A 23,691-nucleotide genomic window follows, 5' to 3' on the forward strand; every position below is an offset into this window, starting at 1 on the left:
AGGTACGGCCCTGCTAAAGAAGGTGAACGGTGGGAAGAACAGATGGGAGGAACTGAACGTGAACAAATCTGGCCTTTCCGTGCAGTCAAGCTTTCATCATTTAAGATGACACAGTGTATGTTTTAAAAGTTATCTCTCTTAAAGAGGCTGGCAACCACAAACATTTGGAACCTCACTAATAATGTATCAGCAGCCAACCTCGAGCTTAGAGAGGAGCACTGGTACCTTGAGCTCCAAGTTTCTGCAGGCATTTATTTATCCAACTCTGAGCCTATTGATTTGGAGGAGTTCATTTCTATGGTAACCCAAGCCCATAAATTCTCATTTGCGCCACAGGGACAAGGTTGGCTCTGTTATCATTGCATGGTTGGCTGGACATTAGCATAGCATGCAGAGATTAATAAATTAGCTAAACAAATCTGAATCAGCATAATGGAGGTGATCAATATGTAATTGACCCAGTTTGCCTGGCATTTTGCAGGTGTACTTTGAGGTGAATATATGAAAAGAATGACGAAGGTGGAAATTGATCACTAAATGGGCAAACACAGAGGTTTTGCTAATGAGGAAGGGAGAGACTATTTAAAGAAAAGTGCCTACAGAAGCCATATATTGAGAATGAGTTCATGATTTACTCATTTTGCAAGAGGTTATATCAATAAACGCAAACATCCAAAACAAAGATTGATGTTTTTTATCAAAAATGTACATGCAAATTTACAATTCTGCCACTTTTCCATCTTGATTGACCAAAGCAGGAACATCTTGCTGTGCATGTAGTTGCACAGATTGTGATCTGGTTCAAACTCACTTTTTAATCAAGCTGTTTGTGTGTATTATCAGCTGTCCTTTAATTCTCATCTGTGTCACCGTCTCAAACTTTAGCCCCACCATCATCTCCACTTAAGGTTACGGTAGTCATTATCCAGCAAGTACTGTGGGAACGAGCTTTGTTGCTAACATAGTGTGATTATGTGAAATGGGAGGCTTCAAAGTGCCCACCACTCCCTGGGGAGACATGAATTATTCCTTCATCTCCCTGCACCCCAAACCCCCATACCACTGCACAACAACTTCAATATCATCAGCATTGCCTCAGACTCTCTATGCACAGTCCGTGATACACTTTCAATTACTAATGCCAAATCTCCTCAACAAGCTCTCCTTATGTGCAGTTTATCGGCTTGAAGGCGAGAGGAGTGAGATGCTTGAGAGTCATTATCCCCCCACACACTCAAACGCACATGCAAACATTCTTTCCTCATCCCACTCGTGCTTCTCAACACAGAAAATGATACATACTTGTGCTGCACAAAAGCATTGGATATCTTCTTTCTCATTTGTGCTTTGTTTTTCTCTCTATAGTGTCGTTTGTGCTGAGGGTGCTGTAAAAGTAGGCTAAGTAGTGTGTCTAAGGTATGAAGAAGCATTATCTCCCTATTCTCTTCTCCATCAGGCTCAACCAGCCCAGTGGGGGACACTCATTTACTTTATGGAATATTACTTTCTCTCCTTCTTGCCGTTACCATGGCAGCTGCTATAAAAAGAATTTCTCCTCATCGCCATTATTTGATTTCCCCCCGCACAGGCTGAGGAAGATCCCTTATTGATTTTCATTCCTCATATGTTTTGAGTGCCAAGAAAAAAATTAACATACCGGGAAGTACTTAACGTTAACACAAAAAGGAGCTTCATAAAGATACATTTGTGCGGTAAACACATATTGGTTTTAAGTATTATGAATCACTGAACTCTTGTGATTTGAAACAATATATCTGTAGCAATCCTGAATGATACATTCAGAATCACGGCTCCATAAGATCTCTTCTAGCGACCACATTAATGTGCGCCAATTACGTCAACCTCTGCATAAAGATGATGCTTTTTTGAGTTTTGCTGATTTGTTTGTTTTGCAGGCTTGTCAAGGAGCATCTTGGGGAACAAGAAGTGGCAATTTCCTTGACTATTGACTCTTTGGAGGAGGAGGACTTGGGAAATTATTCCTGTTATGTGGAAAATGGTAACGGCCGTCGCCAAGCCACCATCCAGCTTTTCAGGCGGGGTAAGGACTCTCAGTGCAACTATAAAGAACCCACTTAACATTTTTGCATTTTATCTCCACAAAAGTGGCCTTGTGCTTGGAGAAGTCATCTTTTTCTTTAATGTCTGGTAGCATCAGATATTCTGTTACAGCTTGCTCCAGCTCTCTTAAAGCTAAATGATAAAATAATCAAAGCCTAGCTGCATCATTTCATCAAATGAAAATATTCTATTCTGTGCGCATTTGCCCAGGCTTCGGGACTTCATTTGCTTGTGTCATATCTTCTACACTTACACAAGCAGCCATGTAGTTATTTTGGCTCCCTTGCATGACTTGTCTGAAGCTCTTTTCATGCACTGACTGTCACCCCAGAAGAGAGGTAATTTGATGGCTGTTTAAACAGCAAATTGGTCCTCAGCTTTTCCCAAAAGGCCAATACATCTAGCATACAATTACGTTTTAAGTCTTCATATGTCTGTTTCCCCACTTTAAACTCTGTCTCTTTGATCGCCCTTTGTCGACAGCCCAATTCCATTTGAGTGGACTTCGCGGACTGCAGACAGCTTCATTTAACTCTCTTTGTCAAAAGACAGGGATACTAACTCAAGCTCTCTCTTCCTCTCTCATCCACATCTGATGTTTATTTCATGTCCCCCTTCAAAGAATGCATCACTCATGTGGCCCACAGCAGGTTCTAATGTCACTGCAGACTGCCTTTCCTTATATCTAAAAAGAAATTAAGATATAGGAAGGAGAGCAGTGGTCAGTGAAACATAAACGACTTAAGGAGTTAGTATGATTGCTGATAATGAGCTTGAAGCATTGAAGTAATGGCAATGACCAATAAATACCCAAATAGAGATCAAAACACAGTATTTGTTGTCCTTTATGAGCAAATATCAAGGTTAATGCAACAACTAAATATTTCTCATTACAACTTAGGGGACTGTTTTGTGGTTTGAATGTAAATATTGTTATTCTTTTATAGCGGTGTATCAGAAGACAGATGCTGCTCTCGTGCACTTACAGTACTATGAACATGAGGCAAACCTAAACAACGAGTTTGCAAAGTTTTTCATCTTGAAAGCACGGAACCAGATGAAGATATTACCCCAAAAAACATTTTTAACTGGGTTTTTTTTGTTTGTTTGTTTGTTCCTTTATTAGAAAAAGTAAGTGAGTAAAGTTTAGACTGAGAGCATATCTCCTCTCTCGCAGGCAGAGCCAGGCAAGCTGTCTTCCCCTTTTTCTTGTTGTTTTATTGAGCAGGTGGTCCTCAAACTCTGGGGTGGGACACCCTTGACAGCTGCTGCATTGATGGCATGGATGACCAATGGAGATAGACGCAGTCAAATTAAGTTAAATGAATACAATGTACGAGACCAGTTGCCAGTGTAACGTTGTAATTTTAGAAATCACAATTAGCTTCAATCTTGAACTTTGTGAGGAACTTGCTACGTTTTAAAGGCTGTATTTTTTTTGTATGTGTTTTCTGAATTGTAACCAAGAAGTTTTGTTACCTGAACTTAACCAACTTGTTTTAGCACCTAAATGTATTTATGAAAATAAAAAAAAGAGCAGACAGAAACTGCAGTGTCCAAGGCAACCAGGCAAATCCAATTCTCCGGGATGAAGGAGACCGGCTAGTTTTGAGTTTATTTTCATTGAGAAGCAGGTGGGCTGGGTAGCATTAAAGTTTTGCAGATGCTGTCCTGTGAGACTTACGGTTTGGGTGCATGAATCAAAAACACACCTGCCACCTCCAAAATAAAACATATTTAACTTTGCATGCCATCAAACATTTTTTTTTCCTTCTTATTGAATTGACTATGAAAAGTACCATATCTAGTTTTCCAATGACCACATTTTCTCTTGGCTTTGCTGTGTAATGCACACAACCCACTTATACAGCAACATAAATGAGAAGGCTGGTACCAACTATCTAACAAGACAAGCAGACAAAGCCAGTCGATGTAAACAGTTTTTTACTTTGCGCTGCATCCTCAGCTCGTGTCAGCAGCAGTCCTGCATCAGTCCACAGCCTATAGCATTGCAAATGTTACCAAAGACCACAGAAAATTAATTCTCTCTGTTATTGTATGTCACTAATACCTGGCTGCCGCTCTAAAACAAGTAGAAAACTGAGTTTCAGTGATTGAAAACATGGCCTCCTATTGATCAGGTGCAGTTTGACTATTGCTCCCATCGTTACATCACAGCATGGCACATCGCTTCCATGACTTTGAATGTTTTTTCACGTTTCACATGAGAGTTGGACCAAAAATGTACAGGAATGTGTGACAAAGAGCAAGGGTGACTTCAAATATAAAAACACCCTCACTCAGCAATCTCTGAGCTCCAAATATGGGCTTGTTGCACTTGCTGGTACATGTCCCTTCAGTGTTTGCTGAGAAACGATATAAGCTACATGTACATGTTTCTAGAAACTAAAAAGGAACATTAATCTGGTGGCTGGGTTGGATTGATGAAAGGCAAGCAGCCAAGAGTTTGCTGATGCTACTGTGCTGACCTTTATTTGACTAAAATTAAGCCTGGATCCTTTTTTATGACTTGCTTCCTCTATTTGTGGGTGTGATATGACAGTGATATATGTCTGTTCATCGAACTCTCACAAAGACACATATCCTAAAAACATTCTTTTTTATTTTTCACCTTAATACGGCTTCCATGAAACCAACTTAAATAAAGCTTGGGTCTTAATTGAGCTTTTTTTTCTAACAAGTGCAGAAGTTAAATAACTCAAAAAAGTCAAGATGATGTTCAGAATTGTTTCTTAAATATTACTTCATAAGTATTCCCACTTGTGAAGAAAAACAGTATGTGTCTTAATGATAATGATACAGAGAAAGCATTGTGGTTGCCATGACAGCCACACATTGTTACAACCCGCAGCGTGACAGAGATAGAAGGTGAACCTGTTCTAGCAGAGCCAACCAGGTAAATGCTGCTTTAACACACACTATAACTCATCCTTCCCCAAGCCAGATCTCCAGGAAGATGTGGAGATAATAGAGAAGACAAATTAGTGGAGAAGAGAAGAAGAAGTGAGAGAGCTCATAGAGGGTATAATGGAGAGGCAGATGACAGAGGAATGGGTAAACTAAAGCCCGTTGTTATGAAAATGCCTCCATCCATGTCCAGAATTGTCACAATCCCGCTATGGATGACAGCCAAAGTACAGAGCTGTGTCATTGTTGTGCTGCACCAAAGAAATGAGCCCAATTTCTCATTGTTTTGTTTTTTTTCTTGTGTCTTCCTGCTATGTGCACTCATTTTTCTTAAACTCATTGTAAGCCTCGTGTCTCTGTTGATTGATTCTGCTTGACTCTGAGCTGAGCTCTGAAGAAAAAAAATTTCCAGCAAATGTAAATGTGTAAAAGTGCCTTTTCTGAGTTTGACAGCATGGACAAGGTTTTGGTGCAGAACCAACAACTTAAAGGGCAAAACTATCAATGGGGTTTGAGCCATGATTGTCTCAGTAGTTTTCATTGTTTTCTTCTTCTGTGTGTTGTCCTCAGCAGAGCTCATGTACACTGTGGAGCTGGCAGGAGGGCTGGGAGCGATCCTGCTGCTTCTCATCTTTCTCATCTCCCTCTACAAATGCTACAAGATTGAGTTGATGCTATTCTATAGGAGGCACTTTGGCAGCGAGGATGTGGATGGAGGTAAAGACGACACAACACATCTTGAAAGAAATCCTCCCTCTGTCTCTGCCTGGAGCTTTTTAACCTCCACTACATTCCCATCTTTTCCACCAGGTCTCTCTTATCCAAAAGTCAATGTCAAGCAAATATGAGTGAACATGTGCCTTTGTTGGTTTGTTTTCATGGATGGGAATTTGGTTTGTTGGCGGTTTTTCAGTGCGTGTTCCATTTGGAACTGACCCCTGAGTAGATATAAATGTCTTCCCGACTCGTGTCTAAATGGCAGGGGACCATTTTCTCTCTCCTCCTCTCCGTGCATGTGATTGTGTATGTACTGTGTATTGCTGCCATGACTGAAGTGGGGAGATGGGAGAAGGATTTTCAATTTGTTGCCCATTTAAAAAGAGATCAGTCTCAATATGTCAAGGAATGGTACTTACCTTACGCTGACGAAGGCCAGGTAGTGGTACACAGGGACTGAATGGGCTCAAAACACCATTCCTGAGAGTCAGGAGCAAAACCAGCCTGAATTTGTAGGGCAGCCTCTTGTTTTCTCAACAAAACTTTTTCCCTAAGTTTAGTAGCTTTCTGTTTATGTCTCAGTATCTTCCCTTTGTTCTTTGTATTTACACTCTTTCTGCTTCCTTTTCAAAAATTCTTGAAACCCTGAACTCACTGGATTGTTTCTCCGGTAGAATGAATTATCTATTACACACGATTTTGTTGACTCAAACTTCCACATGATTAAGTCATTCTGTCAGGGACCGCTGATACAAGCTGCTTTTGATTTTCAAACTTTGCTAGGCGGTTAATTTGCAAGGTTGGTTGCTAATTTGAAAGCGCATTTTGATGTTTGGATCCACTGGAACACAGCCCTGGTCTTTCCAGCGAGTTTCAAAGCTGCGCATGCTCCTCAAAGAGTTTTTGAAAAAAAAAAAACGCTTCCCTTCTTTTTTGGCTGGCCCACATTCTCGTTTCTATAGAGAATAATGACTAGGACTCCCTGAACATGTCACCAGTAGTGTTTTTTTTTTCTATTTTCTGTCTCTGCCTTGTCAGTTCTACTCGCTGTCTACTGGGAAATCATTTTGAGGTGGGAAAGAGGGTGTTGCTTGCGTCTTGATTTATATATGTTTGTATCTAACCCAATTTTATTTCTGAAACACCAAATGGCCACAATCTTGTGAGCACATTATTTGGGATAAGCCATTCTGTTCCAAGTAAGTAGGCTTGGCGCAAAATATTTAGAGCTTATTTTAGAGAAGGGTTACTCCTCTTAAAAATCCAAAGAACAAATATATTGCTGACCTTGGTGTGGAAGAACTCTGTTGGTCTAACAGACACTTTTGTGATCGCAGACTGCAGGCCAAGTCTTATCACTGAACATCAGCCCCAACTTCACAAAGGCTGAGTGGAAACAGTTCCAGGATCCAGGACTTAAAATTTTAGAAGACATGTTTTGCAAATTGTGAGAACATATGAAGGGGAGATAACAGAAAAAATGAGTCCGGTGCAAACTGAATCTGTGGAGCACGTTATTTGTATTCCTGATTACAATATTTGAACCCAAAAATTTGCTTGTTTTCTAAACTTGGGTATGCCCACAAATAAAAAGCTGCTATCTATTTCCTTCAAGAGACAACCCTCTAAACTACTACAACAGGAAGAGACTGCATTTTCCTATCCTAGAAGCTGTAAGCATGCTGCAATTTGGAAGACTGTTAGATTGCTAAAATAAATCCTTTAAGTCTTGTGTTGGTGCTACTGTCCATCTCAGAGCCTCCTTGTGAGACAGTTCAGTCAAAAAAAAGTTTTTTTATCATTTCACGTTTGCAGCACCCATTCCAGTACACTAAGTGAAAATTAGCATATCCAAACTTAAACTTGACTGAGTAGCTTTGTATTTTGCAAGCTAAACAAAACATGACTGAACATGAAAAAAGTCTGAAATCCCTTTAATATATACATGGAAATGCAAATAAACTGAGTGAAAGAAATGAATATACCACAACATTACTTTAGCGAGCTTCCACGAAAGTTATTGCGACATGATTGAGTCGACAAGATGAGCTGCTTTTTCTTTCTTTTGCCTATTTTAACATTCTTGCACTTTTTAAGGAACACACTCCGGAATGGAATACACACCAACCAGCGTTGCAACAGTGGAGTCAGCTAACCTGCTGAGACAAGTAAAATTCACAACAGAGACTAGAGAACCATAGATTATGCACCCTACATTTCCTCCTTCTTTTTTCCCCACATTGTGTAGAAAGTCTATCTTTATAATCTTTTATGTAAAAATCTTTCGACGTAAAAAGCCAAGTTTGAGACTCAAATATCTGAAACTCTGCTTTGTCTGCAGAATCTGAGTGCTTTTGTGTGCTCCTCTTGCAGATGATTCTTTAGAAAACAGTGACCTTTTGGCAAATGCGCCTTTGACGTTAACATGTTCGTTTACAAGAAAACCGTTTTAAAAGAATTATCCTAAGGAAAAGAAAAACACTCTGACAAATAAACAGCTTTGTAGCATGGTGTGGGAATAATCCCCTCATCTTTTGTCATAACCTTTTTGTTTTTAGTTACTCTGTGGTTTTGGGTTTTTTTGTTTTACTTTGTGTTCTTAGTCCGTTGTTTCTTTGAACTTCTCCGTTTCTCTCTGCTTTGGTTATCAGCTCCACTTCCAAACCTCCTACTCAATTAAGCTCAGCTGCAGCCACTTTCTCAATAGTTTCCCCTGTATATATTCTCCTTTGTTTCTCTCACTGCTTCCCATATCCTCCCTGTTACCACCTCGAGTTTGTCCGTATCAGTTCATGTTCAGAGTCGCAGTCAGGTTTTGTTTTGTTTTTTTTATCGGTTCTTGGTTTAAGGTGTTCCGGCTTGGCAGCGCTTTTTGTTGCCATTTCTAATTAAATCAGTTAGGTTCTCCTACAACCTCCTGCCTAAAGTCTGTGTCTACATTTGTATCCTCTCATCTCCACCAACCGTGACATCTTGCATGTAAACAAGGCAATGGAGGTGGCTGTGGGTCTTAGGAGGGCGAGGAATAAGATGAACACTGTTTGCAACCTAGGGGTGGAGGTGGTGGATCACAGATTTGTGTGTTCACCCTGACAATAGACTGACCTAAAAACACAACACTGAGGCTGTTTATAAGAAGTAACAGACCACCCAGTGACTCAAAGGAACAGAACAAACTGATAGAGAAGGCTGACTCTCTGCTGGAGACCAGGACTGACCGTGGAAGGAAGAATGTTACCAAAGTGGCTTAACAGAATGAACAACAGCACCCCTGCATAACATGGGGATCAAACCAGGAAGTGTGTTCTGTCAGAGGCCACATCAGTTCTGCTGTAATACGTGCTCATGCAGCAGGAGAATGACTCTCTACAGTGACTATTTGTTCTTTTTGGTGTTTTTCTTTTGGTCGATATTGTTGCAGAGGTTTTCTGCAACAATATAAATTTCCTTTTGGATTAATGATTTGCTTGAAAAACAAATGTATATCAGATGAGATATGAACACCAGTCTCTTGGAGGAGAGTCCTGTATTTGAATCATTTCACCATCAAGCTAAATTAAGATCCTCATCTATTTAAACTTAGGTATGAGACCATTTTAGTGTTTATCAAAAGGCTCCTGCATTTTACTGTTAACCAATACAGCAATCGCATATTTTGATGTGAGATTAGGCATGTGTTCTTAAATGCGAATTCAGAATTTTATGTTTGGGAATAGTTTTGCACTGGAAAAAAATTTTTAATTACCAGGTATATTTGTCTGATTTCTGGTCAAATTACACTCATTACACTTAATATAAGACACAATATCCTAACAAGTACCATTTCAGCAAGATATAGGGACTTGTTTTAAGACAATACATCTTGAATATCTTGTTAAGTGAAATCTTGACAAGCCGATTTTCACTAGTTCCATTGGCAGATTTTACTGCTTATTTCAAGCAAAAACGTCTTGTATTTGTTGTGTTTTTACTTATTTTTGGAGGGGCATTTTTTCCAGTGTGATCATTGAAACTCTGGTATGAAAATTGCACTTATGCAACAGTCATTGTTTTGTAACGAAATAGGTATAATGTTTAGGGGTTAAATACTTTTGCCCTAGCAGTGAATGCGCATGCCAGTTTTTGATATGAGAACTGAAGCTGTAAGTTGGATGTGTGCACATTTGGTCCGCATTTTTCATGAACCACGCATTTTCTCTCTGTTTTTCAGAAAACAAAGACTACGATGCTTATCTGTCCTACACCAAAGTGGACCCTGACCAGTGGAGTCAGGAGACACGGGAGGAGGAGCGCTTCGCCCTGGAGATCCTCCCCGATGTCCTGGAGAAGCATTATGGCTACAAACTCTTCATCCCAGATCGAGACCTCATTCCAACAGGAAGTAAGCTCTATGAATGTGTATGTGCATGTGGGATTGTGGCATCTTAGAAATAAGTTAAAGGGCATATACAGTTTGTTTGGCTTTCACACACACACACACGTATACATAGATACATATACATATATATGTGTGTGTGTCTGGTTGCAATGTTTGGCACATTGCTCACATTTTGTCACAGTTTTAAATGTTTGTTTTGTGCCTGTCTTGAGTGTTGTTGTTGTTCACTGTCAGTGTCTTGTGTTAATTGTGCTAAAGAGAGATATATTTAACCTGAGGATAATCACACCCACAAGTTATTGCATATATTAGTAGTAATAATAGCTGATTATTTCAAAATGTTTTTAAAATAAACTGTGCAAAAAAGGTAATATTCAGTCCAAAACCGTCAACAAGAATCCTTTTTTCTTGGATCTTCTCAAACTCTAGATAGAAGCACAAGATTGTAGCTTTCGTAATGGATTATTCCTCCATTAGATACTGAAGATGACGGAAAACAGTATACAGTGTGTCCTGGGAGCTGATGTATTGAACAAATTTATCGCCCTTTCTGGTTCTCATCCATGCATTAATAAATCCATGAAAATTCTGTCTGAACATATTCTCATGCGTGCTAACTCGTGCCTGCTTAGCAGTCCGTCTGTGCCAGTGGTACACAGTGTGCTCTACTTTGTAGCGATGCTGTGTGTTTGTACTGTAGGCTTCATGTGGAACAGATAAAACGCAAACACGTCCTAGTTGGTCCAGACAGAATTAAACATCAGTGGGAAATGTGTGAAGGCTCTGAGCCCTGCTGACTGAGCCGCCTCTATCCTTTAATCAAAAGAAAATTGCCGCCAGCATCAGTGCCAAGCAGAATCATTGCAGATGAATGTCCAATCAGGGAAACATGGTATGTGATTAATTATATGTGAAATAAAAAGATGGAAGAGGAAGCGCAGCTACTTTGACAACAGTGTTCTGTGCGGTGTTATGTTTCTGTGTCTGTAATGTGTACTGCCTGTGACCTGAATGTAAAAATGTTTATGTTTAGGTCTCACCAATGAGCATTTCCAGGATGACACACGACTCTTTGGAGGTACTCACCCTCAGTCTTTTCCTTTTGCATTTTACCTGCTCCTCGGAAGTTGCGAAATGATGCGTTATCAATCATTGGTGTCCTGTTAGAGCCATGTGGATCTGCTCATCTAAAACTTACAGTCATGTCACACTGAGAACAGTGAGAACATGTATTTATCGGCATACACATACACAGGGAAGATGGAAAGATTCAGACTGTTATGTGTCAGAATCATCTTGATATAGATTTGTTTCTCTTTTCTTCTCAACAATCTATACACAACACTCCACAATGACAAAGCAAAAACTGTTTTTAGTGGTGTTTTGTTTCATTATAGACTGAGATAACTTATTGATGTAAGTATTCAAACCCTTAGTTATGACAATGGCTAATTAGTGATATTGGAGATGCTTTTACATTTTAATTGGAGTTCATCTGTCTTAAAAGAAATGTACTTGACATAATTAAGAGGGCGCATGTGTTTTTACATAAGATCTCAGAGTTTAAACTCAGTGGAAACTAAGCCTTGAGGTGTAAAGAACTGTCTGTAGAGCTGCGAGACAGAATTATGTTTAGGCAGACATCTATAGAAGAATAAAAGCTTTTATAGTTCCCAGAAGCACGGTGGCCTCTATTGTTCTTGCATGAGTCAGACTGTTAAATAACAAGCTTCAGGTCACAATAAATGAAAAATTGTGAATAAGAACCCTATCGAAGGACAACCATCGGTGCATCAGCTATCTGCTAAAATCACCAAACAAAAAAACAGTTTTCACTAAAAGGTACATGATAGCCCTCTAAAAATTTGTCAAAGGACATATGAACGGTCCACCAAACACTAGAAGCAAACTTTTCTGATCTGACTTTATTAGAACAGAACTATTTGGCCATGATATCCTCTTAGACATTGTGGAAACAGGGCTGCGTGTGGTGGTTAGCACTGTCGCCTCACAGCAAGAGCGTTCCTGGTTCAAATCCCGGGTGGGGCCTTTCCTGTCACTCTACAGTAAAACGTGGTGGTGGCAGCATCATTATGTGGGGCTGTTTTCTCCGACATGAGCCAAGAGACAAGTCAGGAGCAATCTCGAGGGGAAATGGCACTTCAGTGGATTGACCAAGTCAGAGTTTGGACTTGTAGTGAAAGAAACATATCTGCAGAGGCCTAAAAATGTCTATCCACTGACAATACTCATCCAGTCCGCTTGAGCAGGTATGTTTCTGTCAGGAAGTGGAAGAAAATCTTTTTAAAAAGGTGTACCAAGTTTGTAAGGATCATCCCAAAAACACTGGCAGCTTCCACTGCTGCCAAAACAAGACACTAAGTGAATATGTTTAGGGTTTTTATTTTTGATATGTTTACAAAACACTCAAAAACCTTACTTTGCTTTCTCATTGTGTGAAAGTGTGGGTAAAACGATTGGGGGAAAAAATCTAAATCACTTTCAAAATGAGTCGTAAACATAGCCATACTGTCTCCTTGCATTTCTCTACAATAAAAAATACCAACTGAAATGAGTGTCATTGGCGCAAATAACTGCACTGACATCAAAATAGTCACCTGTCATTGTCTTGTGTTTTGTACTTGATGCTGTATGTTCATCCATCTTTAAGTGTTGTGGTTCTCGCCTCATTAAATTGTATCAAATGTACACTAATGGCACCATTTGTCTTCTGCATTTTTGTTCTTATCTCTCTGTACTTCTTGTTTCCTGCAGCCTACATAGAGGATGTGGCGCGCTGTGTTGACCAGAGCAAGCGGCTCATTATAGTTATGACACCCAACTACGTAGTACGACGAGGTTGGAGTATCTTCGAGCTGGAGACACGACTCCGCAACATGCTGGTGACTGGTGAGATCAAAGTTATCCTGATTGAGTGTGCAGAATTGCGTGGCATCATGAATTACCAGGAAGTGGAGGCTCTGAAACACACCATCAAAACCCTCACTGTCATCAAGTGGCACGGGCCCAAAAGCAACAAGCTCAACTCCAAATTCTGGAAGCAGCTGCAGTATGAAATGCCGTTCAGACGCACGGAGCCCATGCTCTCACATGAGCCGGCGCTGGACGTCAGCGAGCAGGGCCCTTTCGGAGAGCTGCAGACCGTCTCTGCCATCTCTATGGCAGCAGCCACTTCGACCGCCATGGCCACCGCTCATCCAGAGCTGCGCTCCTCGTTCCACAACACCTACCACACCACCATGAGGCAGAAACACTACTACCGCAGCTACGAGTATGACCTACCCCCAGGCGGGACCCTGCCACCTCTCTCATCTCTGGGGAACCAGCACACCTACTGCAACATCCCACTGACACTGCTGAACGGGCAGAGGCCTCCCGGAAAGAGCCGAGAGCACAGCCTTGAGGAGGCTCACGCTAACAATGCCATGCTCCCTCTGCTGCCAAGAGAAACCAGCATCTCCAGCGTCATCTGGTAGTGTTGAGCGGACTTAGTGTGAGCTTTAGGAAGATCGGTCGGCGTCAGACATGACTAGGCTCAGTCTGGTCGTTTTTAGGAACACAGGTAGAGGTTGTGGTTGTGGTTGCGGCGAAAAGTGTTTTGGATCCATTCGGCTGACAGCCAGTGACGGAGAAGCAGTGAGGCTTGTGGACACAGTTTCCCCTTGTGCTTTCAAGGGGGCATAATTAAAAACACTGTTCTATCAACTAATGAGAAATGGACTCGCAGGAACTCCACATAAAGGAGCAAACACACAATGGCAGTTGTGCACACACATGCATACACCTCCACAAAAATGTGCATACATACAAACTAAAGGAAAACAGGGTCTGTACATATATTTCAATTTCTTTGTAGCATCAGTGTTTTCCCGTTTTGTTCTTTTGTCTGTTTTTATTCAGTCAAGTCTGTTGCCTTCTCTACGATAGGACTTTGCTTTACTTGTTATACAAAGTTGTATATTTTTCATTGTTTTTCTCTCTTCAGTTTGTTTCTGCTCTTACTTTAACACGCTCGATTGGAAAGCTAGTACGTCATGAACCTGCGCTCTTGTGTTCTTTTGTTTTTAAAACTTTGTGTAGTTAAAGAGAACTTGTTTTTTTTTCAAGCCTTTTTGGAATGGCCTGGACATTTCAGGAGCTGTGAAGAGCCGAAACCCTTTTTTTTTTTATCATTTTATTCCGTTTTATACCTGTAAAAGGTGTATCTAGTTTAAAATGAAACTCTCTGTTTAAAAAAAAATCATAGAATATGCAAAAAGAAGGAGGAGCTGGCAAAAATACACCATTCTGTGGGACTGAGAAGGAGGAGTGAATGGGGAGCAGTTCTCGTCCCCTCCAATCAGACAGACCAATAGACTGGCAGATCTCTCTCTGAAGCGTCATTTTTTTCTATTGAAACAAGCAGCCTTGCTGTTTTAGAGTGATAGTGAAATGCCTCACCTTAAAAAAGAAAATCTGTAGATTATTTTAAAAAGAATTCTATTTTTATAACCGAAAAGAGTTTGCTTGAGAGATCATACTTATTTGCATTTCATCTTACATAGAAGGAGGATTTCTGTATAAGTGTTATGCTGGTTTTGTACACTTGCGACATGGTTCCTGGTTTGTCAAGAGATCGAAGGAGGGTTTTTGAATCCCACGTGACAAAATATGTCCTCAGCTGTTACAGATTCAAAAGTAACACATTATTCAATGTTTTGATTTTTAAAGCATAATATTATTCACATGATAAATCAATTTTATTCATATGGATAGTTCATGTTTAAGGAAAGAAAAGAAAACATTTGTGTTTTGAAAGACTTTTTAAATATATTTGAAGGTGTGATTTTTGAGTATGCATAGCAAATAGATATGTATTCTATATATAATATAGATATTTATATAAATATATAAACACAATTTTCACTTGGAAAGAAATGTCTATCTTTATAGAAACACAATCATTATCAGTTGCCCTTACTTTCTCACTGCACATTAAAAGCATTGATTTCGTTTTGATTGTTTTCCTTTCGTGTCTCAGTCTAACCACTTGTTCTTAATAATTCATAACACTTTGCAGCATCGTTCGTCACTCTTTATTCTCCTCCTTTGGCAATGATTTTGTTCTGTGTGAAAAAAACACTGAATCAGTGTTGTAGGAAAATCTGCCTCATAATTAATGTCATCTCTAAATGTCTTTGAGCGGGACAGTACATAGGTGGGTGTGTAACGACCAATTGTTCACGAAGTGGACAACACCACTGTGTGAAAAACTCCATGACGAACTGATGTCTCTGTTCTTGTGTATCTGCCCTCAAAGAGGAGATTTAGAAACACGCTTTGCTAATAGAACGCCATGTTCAAAAAGTAGAGGATTGCAACGGGATCCATTTCCAGATATTCTCATTTATGTTTTTCCCAACAATGCTCATCATGCAGTGTCAACAAATATTCTCAGTGGCAGTAAAATGTCAGGCAGCATGCAGAGGAGAAAGGCAACAGCAGTTTTCACAGCAGATGTTCCGGCTGGAGAAGAACAGGTGTAATCAATGTAGTTAAAAATAACTTTATGCCTGTTCTGTGAACTACTTCCAGGACTCTTGTATCGTGCAGTCTAGGTCACAGTCACTGTGACGGTTTGCCTGGGTGCTTAACGTGACTGAGTTTTCCTCAGTTGTGTTACTGCTTCTAAGTCAAGTCAAAATGTCAGTCATATTAAACATTTATTGACAGAAGTCATGATGGGAATCCAGATTGTACTGATGTGCACGGACAGATTAGTGAAAAAGGCTACCAGGCACAGGAGTAGTTCCTTAAGGTGTCACGGGCTCTGTTGTTATCCCAAGAATATAATTTATATCTCACTTAGAGACACAAACCAATCCAAATTGAATTCTAAGACCAATTAGATGTGATAAATCCACAAAACAACAATTTAAAGGCACAAAACAACTAAACTGAAACACATGATTTGACACAAAACAAGCTGAGGCACTAAATGACTTGTTTGTCACAGAATGATGTAAGATAATCTAAATGGGACATTAAAAAAAACTTGAGGACATGCATAAGCATGCAAAACTAAGTCTCAGAGGGCTGAAAAGGAATAAATTGTAACACAAAACTACCAGAAGGAGAGATCAACAAACTATCAACATAAGTCACAAAATGAGAATCATCAAATCAATCGTGAAGACTTCCAAAATAAACAAAAAGAGGTGCCCAGAAATGCAAAATTTTAAATCCAAGACCAAGAAGGACGGATCAAAACAGCAAAGAAAAAAACCAACCACAAAAAGAAGTTAAAACGATCAAAATTAGTTCCGTAATGATCAGAACACGGCAAAGACAGCAATAGAGTGAGGAAAATGTACTGCAAAGGAACAAACAGATGGAAAGGAAATCCAAATGAGAGACATAACGACCCCAAATGAGAAATAACAATTATATGCAAAAAATTGCAATGGATGACCTATATAAAACCTAAAAAAATACAAAATGGCCATAAGCTGAAAATCAGTGAGATACTCAGTCCAAGTCAGAAGAACCACAAGTCATATCTGCATATTTTCCTGTTTTTTGTGTCTCTTTTTACCTGGCTGGCTTGCTCTGTGGTTGGATGAATGCTCTTTTAAGGTGACCAGAGGCCCATCATTTTTCAGCCTGTTCATGCCAATATGAGGATCTGTTATGAACTCGAAAAACCACCACCTAATCACCAATTCCCAGGTTGAAAATTGGCTGGAGAAATGTGTTGTGGGGTGCAACCCTTACTGTCCTCCCAGGTTTCCCGTCCGTCTCAAACATTTTGCCTTTAGACCTGGAGAGTTTCTTTTGAATTTTGACATCTGCTTGGCAGCATGCAACTTGGCTGGGTAAGTGCTGCCAAACAGTGCCATCTCCTGGGGATAAGCTCGACCTACAGCGTAAGTTTGGGATCGAACGCTGGTAAACACTGAAACAGCAAGCCGATTTTCTGATGCCTGCCAACCCCAAGAGACAAGAGAAAACGAGAAACCGGGGGATAAAAAGAAACACAGGGGAAAACAAAGTTGCAGGTCGTAAAGAAAAAGATAAAGGAAATTACGTTCAAGGCAGAGTCTGTCACAATCACCATCCTTCTTGAAGCCAGGTTCGGATGGTTTTGGATTATGCAAGTACAAAGAAAGATTAATGATCTGAACAGTGCTAATGAAAAACGTAGGAGACCATGACAAATGCAAAACATGGACAATGTGTTGTCAACCACAAGGAAAGGAGGTGGCCGTTGCCAGTTAGCAGCTTCTTGCCAGACATCTGGAATTTTATCAGCAGTCACAGGCTTAATAGACTTTTTGTAACCCAGAGCAATTAAGGACTTAATTGAAGAGAAAATATGCCCCTTTGAAATATACCATGCAGGCGAGACAGACAGGAATAAGAATGTAATCAGAGATAAGTCTACAGTGGCATATGTGCAAGTGTAACTGTGCATGCCTGTGCGTTTCTGGGCCATTCATCTGCTCTGTTGCAATGTCTTGTCAAACCACTAGAGGGTATGTGAGAGTCATTTGGGATAATCTCACATGAGCTTTATTCTGCAGTGGCCTAAATTGTGCACAAAAACAAAGCCTTTGCTACTTTAACCCTATGTATGGTTTTCACTTTTGGGGCCATCTGGTGTCTCTCGGGTCAAATTGACCCAGAACATATTTGGGGCTTTAAAAACAATTCTAACATAAAATTGTACTTCACAAACCAGTAACATATAGTGTCTTTATCTCAATTTCAAACAACAGAGATGACATATATGTTAAATGAATACAATCAGTCTCCACAAGAACACAGTTAACAATGGAAGTGTGACTACTCTTTTTGTCATGCGGTTATAATTGATGTTAAAAATCCACTATACTCAAGGCTTGGGTGTCTGTGAGGCTCTTCCAGTGGCTGGCTCTTGGGCTGCTCCAGCTGCCACCTGTGGTGCTCCTTGTGGTGCATATTCCAAGTGAAGGCCATCTTCAAATTCACTATCAGAATCGGAACACTCTAAATTGACATCTAAATTATATTCGTATTTGGAGAAATCTTCCTCTTCCACATCGCTATGTGCCTGACTTTCTTCAAATATGAGTTCCAAAGTCCTCTGGCAGCTAAATCTTTTGGTCATACTGATGCTGGAAGACTGTAGTGCGAGGTATTTCTCTCTTTTGTCTCACCCCCTTGATGCGCAGGTGTAAAGCATATAGTGCAAGAAAATGTTTGATTTTTCACAATGTTATCGAATAATGTAACATTGTATGTGTCTGTGTATGCAGGTCAAACTGACCCAAAGACCATATAAAGGATGTAAATGTGTGGTGTATAGTAGCATGTGTGCTCAAAAATGTGTTTTTGTTTGTACATGTTTATCACAGAAAATAAGCTCAGGCCATTGAGTTTCAGGTGGAAAATATGTATACTTGTACCATTTTTCTTCTTTTAAAAATTTGAAACAGATCAATTTGACCCAAATACCATACAAGAGTTAAGGGACATTTGAAAACCAAAAGAGTTTTTGATACAAAGCTAGACGGCAGCATTAGTGTAAAGACAGATTTATTATTTTTTTTCTTAATCTGTCACAACAACACACTCAGTTGTGTCTTTGTTGTTTTCAGTCTATATCAAAGAGCACTTCGACAAGGTTACTGCTTGCGGACCATCCCGCTTTGCTTTTAGACTTTTTGATTACCATGCTTCATATTGTTCTTCACTTCCCGCTTCCTCTACTCCTGCTGTTGCGTAGCCATTGATGGCAATGTTCCCAGTTTTAGTGTCTACCCTGAATTAAGAAGTCATTTCGTGGTCTGGTGGCTCTCTGATTGAGAAAGAAAATGTTTAATTCTCCACTCAACAGAGAAGATGAATGTGTTATCTTTGCCACCATCCTCCTGTCTCCATTTAAATTCCTCCCCTTTCATTGGCCATTGTGGCACAAAGTAATTTGCACATTTACTCAAATACTATCCATAAGTACAATCACACCTAATTCTTCAGCTTCAGTACAGTTCAGAACATCTGGTCAATCTCTAACCATAACCTGGGAACGTCTTGAAAGCCTCAATGGTGAGATTATCACCAGGAATACCCTGCTGAAGCCTGTTCTCGTTGTGATTTGATTCTCAAATAAGAGGAGAAAATTAGACTCTTAGACCTGAATGGACAGTTCTTAGTTAGTTCTTTATGTGGGGATTTTTATCTAGTCCTCCTGCACAAGTCTTACTCTTCAGTGAGATTCTTGACCTGACAGCATGCACCTTGTTTTTTAGGTCTACCCACAGACTGTTTATGTTTAGCTCAGTTGGACAGTGAAGGCCAAGATGAAAACTTCAGTTTGTTCCCCTTAAGGTAGTCCTAAAAGGGTTCTTTAGGATTTTTTTCATATTTTTTTTTTCCACAGACTGCAATTGTCCTCTCAAAATTGTCCTCGACTGAATGCATTCTGCACTCTACCAGTGTAACATGTCCCTTTTCGCCAGCTGCAATACAAGCCCAAAGCATGATAGACCCTGCCCTGTGCTTACCAGTTTGACGGTAGATCTGGGCCATTTTGCCTTTAACATACCTTTACTCGTTGCAATCAAAAAGTTCTACAACACACTCAAACAGTGCATCACCCTTCCTGACATCGGACATGGAGTATTCCTGGTTTTCCAGACTTCAACTTGACCTCCACTGTTCCTTAAAGTGTAACTGCCATTTATCATTTAGATTTAGATTTAGAACTAAGGATTCAGGAATCATATTATTGCTCTTGTATTTTGGACATCAAACATTTCATTTTTTAAGTGCCAGGCAGCTGCTCAGAGGAGCCTATTGCTGCTGGTTATTGGGACATGGTTTTCTTAGAGCTCAAAAATCTGTTGCATGTCACTCTATTCCCTCTTTGAATTGGACAAAACAAAAATAATACACTAATATTGCTTAGAACTTTAGAGAGAGCAATCTTGAATGTTATGCCAAGCGTTAAAAAAGGCCAAACTGATATACCCTCCAACTTACTGACTCCACTGGATAACAGAAATATGTCTTTCTGAGGCTCACCTTAATCTGTAGCTTAGGTAACAGACCTTTATCAATTAGTTGTGTGAACTGGAGCTGACATGAAACATCATGACGTCATTTTTTTAAGTTCACTGTAGTTATCACCGCTGTACAGAAACATGTTATCTCCTGCATAAGATTCTGTCTGCACACTTTCTTCACTGGGAATTGTGTCAGAGATAAAAGAGCAAATGTCACACGCACATGAATATGTTTGTTTATTATCATAGAAAAATAGTTTATATAAAAACAAATAAGTTATTCATTCAAGCAGCTGCTTTGTACGTTTCCTCTATCATAACATCTCTTACCCTCAGCGCTTTCTCTTTGTCATTCTCACATGCATTCACACACACTCTTGCTTGTGTTGGTCATTTCGCAGTCCTTGAAGATTTCCCCACTCTGTTGTAAATTCAGTCCTACTCAGTAAGTCTCAGATGATTTCAGTCCGTCTGACAGCTGAACCTGCTGAATTCATCCCAGTGCACAGTGTAGCTGCGACCTACTTCCCGTAAAACATCTCCATCAGCACCTCCTCGATGTTGACGGTCCCGATGACGGGTCTGAAGAAGAGCTGGGCGACCACCGGCGGGCTGATGGACCTCAGCATGGACAAAGCGATGAGCAGCTTGGCGAAGCGCGTCGTGTCCTCGCGGTGGATCAGCCTGACGTGTTCGTTCAGAGCCTGGTGCGCCTCCCGACGCAGCGACTGGATGTAGTGCAGACATCGCAAACCCTCGAGATCTGAGAGTAAATAAAGGGGAGGTTACGGGGAATGAAAGAGGGAAAGTGGAGAGAAAAGTTTGGTCTGTCTCTTAAGGTTTACGCGCAAAATGTAGGTTACTTTTGTTTGAATGTTAGGACAACAACTTTCAAATAAACTCAACTTGAGACGCTAGCAGATAATCGATAAACCAATCTCAACATTATAGCCTGTGTGATACAGTCTGCTCTGTAGTCAGTTGCGCTAAATAACTTTCATGCACAGTGATGTGCCACCCACCTGGGTTGAACAGCACAGCTCCTTTCAGATAGGCATACTCCTTGGTACTGATATCTACACTCCAGCACTTCTTCAAGAAAGCTTTGATAGCTTCGATGTCCAGGACAGAGACCCCGGCTGCCACCCTGTTCTGGTCGGACAAAACTTCGCTCTGCCTGTCCGGCAAACCCGTGAGGATGCGCTGCAGCATGCTGGGCTCCACGGTCTCCGTCGTCTCAAAGTCCACCCGGTCTTGCGCCAGTCCCAGCACGAGCAGAGGTGCCCACCCGCTCCGGATGAGCATCAACTGGTCGTCCTCCGGCAACTCACGGAAACAGGGGACGTTTTTAACGAACCGCAGGGTCTTCACCAGAACCGCGGACGCGGCTTTGCACGTCACCTGCGGGGAGCGGAGGACACCCCGGCGCCGAGTCGAGCCGCAGGAGCAAGCCTGCTGCCGGAGCTCCTGCAGCGAGCCCGGGACGGAAGAGGGGTTCTTCTGGAGCAAGTGTTGAAGCGTTTGTTGGGAATGTTGCTGTTGTTGTGGCTCCTCGGCAGTCACGAGGCTATCGCTCTTCAAAATGCTGTAAAGAATGCTGTTGTTGTTTCGGCCGCTGGCACCCCTACAGCGGCAGCCCTCCACCGTGGCCATGACCGCTGGCCGCTCTGCATGAGCCGGAGCTCTGCGCGCACCGCTGTCTCTTTGAAGCTCCGGAGGTCACACGCGGAGGTAGCGCTGTTTTCTTAGCCCCTGATAGCCCCGAATGAAGGGCTGCGCGTTTATATTAGCTCCCGTCTGTCCCCGCGTTTTGAGAGGTTGCCCAGACTTTCTGCAAATTCCTCCTCCCCAGACTCATGCACCTCCTCTTTCTCCACCTCCTCTCTTCTCTCTGATACACACCTTTCAGAGTTCATTTGAGACACATTTGATTTATTATTTTTGGGGAAAACACATGTATTATGTAGACCAGATTAGGCTTTAATTTCCAATGCTCACCTTGTGAAACACACCTTGGTCCTGTTGGCACAATTTATTGCATTTCACATGAGAGCAACAAAGAGCAACAGTCAATGGGCCTGTTTGATTAAACAGACTGTGTTATTAACATTGGCAGTGAATGAAAAGATGGAGAAAGAATGGAAAACTCCGGCTGTATTCCCAGAATTACCTTGACTCTCTGGCAGTGTTGTTTATCAGGGAGGAACCAGCAAAAAATATAGACCAGACCTGGATCTGAAGGCTTAATTATTTAAGGGACAATTTATATGATTTTCTATGAGAAAGAAGTAGGAAGAGCTGAGCTGCGAAGGCCAGCCTCCATCCTTGACTCGGACACACTGATATTGATTTAAAACTGGAGCAGGTGAATTATGATGTCATGACTCAGTGCTCCCCTTGCCTCTGTCACTGAAGGAGGATGGAGCAGCAGGGGAGGTGGGTGGGAGTGGAGGTCAGTGAATGAGAGACTAAGAAGGACAGACTAAAGCAGATTAATTAGAGGTTTATCTCAATTGCTCCTAAGAGGGATCACAGGTTAGGGTTGCCTGCTACCTGGAGGGAGGAGGAGGAAAGAGGGCCTCGGGGAAATCAGAAGTGATTATGGAGGAGTTAGACCTGACATAAACCATGCAAAGAACAAGTGAAAGTGTGTGAGAATAAAACAAAGGAATGGAGCCGAGGTCCTGCCTTGTTATGTTTAGCTAAAGTTTAAGCAGCCACATCACAAATACCGTTGACTGTCAAATGAATCTTCAAAGAAGGTTGTCTTTACCGCTGAGCACGTTGCTGCATTCATGAAAACGCAGCAAGCGCAACCTTAGTGTCCCTTGCTCTGTAGCTCCGAAGGACACCGCTCTGAATAGAGGGAAGATGAAAAACTTTTGCTGTAGTGCTGCAACATTGTTCAGAGGTCGAATGTCTTTGTATTGATTTAGCCGAGGGGAAAAACAGAGAGATTTTTCACATGCTTATATCAAGGACAGAGTGGGATAAGCAGCCTTCACTCAGCCAGTCTCTTCTCCTGCTCAAGGCCCAGCCAGCGCAGGTTATAAAAATCCTTCTGTCTCAAGGAGAGATTACATTATGTTTTGTTGCAAAAGCACAGAGAAGAAGAGACAGCACTTTGTCGCGCTTTGTCTTGCTCTTGGGTCCTCCTTTTCTTTATTTATCAGATTTGTGCGAGATGTACTTAATCAGCTCTCCGCCTCACCATCTTTCCCTCTGATAGGGTAAACACAATCTGTCTTAAAATATTTCCCCACTCCCCCCACCACCAGTTCATGATGTGTAGCCAAATGCTGTTAGAACTTGTAATTCTATAAGATACTGTATTTATAATATTATTTTAGATGCTGAAGACGTGTCAAAAGACACCAAATTTGTCAGGCCATGTTTTTTATGTTTTTTTTTTTGCAATAAAATGATGCTGGTGAGATGAGTAATGTCTGTATTCCATGAAAAGTAAGCCATAAAAAACATGGGTTCTTAGGTTTGAATGTCTCTCTCAGTGTAATTTTTTCTTTTGCATATTTAGGTGCA

The 23,691-nt window shown here is 40.9% G+C and overlaps 2 protein-coding genes across 7 annotated transcripts in view; one reads left to right on the forward strand and one right to left on the reverse strand.

Moving 5' to 3' along the window:
• Nucleotides 1-15,164, forward strand: part of il1rapl1a (interleukin 1 receptor accessory protein-like 1a) — a 192,087-nt gene extending 176,923 nt beyond the window's left edge. For 3 of the 6 annotated variants that reach the window (XM_075479308.1, XM_075479309.1, XM_075479310.1), the window contains exons 8-12: nucleotides 1,917-2,062; nucleotides 5,581-5,727; nucleotides 9,938-10,108; nucleotides 11,139-11,183; nucleotides 12,881-15,164. In XM_075479308.1, coding sequence (XP_075335423.1) covers nucleotides 1,917-2,062; nucleotides 5,581-5,727; nucleotides 9,938-10,108; nucleotides 11,139-11,183; nucleotides 12,881-13,602 — 1,231 coding nt within the window. In that variant the 3' untranslated portion in view covers nucleotides 13,603-15,164. The remainder of the gene's footprint in view (nucleotides 1-1,916; nucleotides 2,063-5,580; nucleotides 5,728-9,937; nucleotides 10,109-11,138; nucleotides 11,184-12,880) is intronic. The other 3 variants (XM_075479311.1, XM_075479312.1, XM_075479313.1) reach the window with 3 other exon arrangements.
• A 5,247-nt stretch (nucleotides 15,165-20,411) lies between these two features.
• nr0b1 (nuclear receptor subfamily 0, group B, member 1) lies at nucleotides 20,412-21,968 on the reverse strand. The gene is made up of 2 exons (XM_075479314.1): nucleotides 21,174-21,968; nucleotides 20,412-20,914 (listed from the first exon to the last, which is right to left on the reverse strand). The coding sequence occupies exons 1-2, from the start codon at nucleotides 21,802-21,804 to the stop codon at nucleotides 20,673-20,675; spliced, it is 873 nt and encodes a 290-aa protein (XP_075335429.1). The 5' UTR covers nucleotides 21,805-21,968; the 3' UTR covers nucleotides 20,412-20,672.
• Nucleotides 21,969-23,691: the final 1,723 nt, after the last annotated feature.

The sequence above is a fragment of the Odontesthes bonariensis genome, chromosome 12 (genome assembly GCF_027942865.1).
Source record: "Odontesthes bonariensis isolate fOdoBon6 chromosome 12, fOdoBon6.hap1, whole genome shotgun sequence".
In the NCBI taxonomy this organism is placed as follows: domain Eukaryota; kingdom Metazoa; phylum Chordata; class Actinopteri; order Atheriniformes; family Atherinopsidae; genus Odontesthes; species Odontesthes bonariensis.

What these genes read in the sequence shown, in the direction of transcription:
- nr0b1 (XM_075479314.1), bottom strand. Translation starts at nt 21,804, where the DNA reads ATGGCCACGGTGGAGGGCTGCCGCTGTAGGGGTGCCAGCGGCCGAAAC. An exon ending in AGCTGTGCTGTTCAACCCAG is followed by an intron (nt 20,915 to 21,173) that starts GTGGGTGGCACA and finishes ATTTACTCTCAG; the next exon opens with ATCTCGAGGGTTTGCGATGT.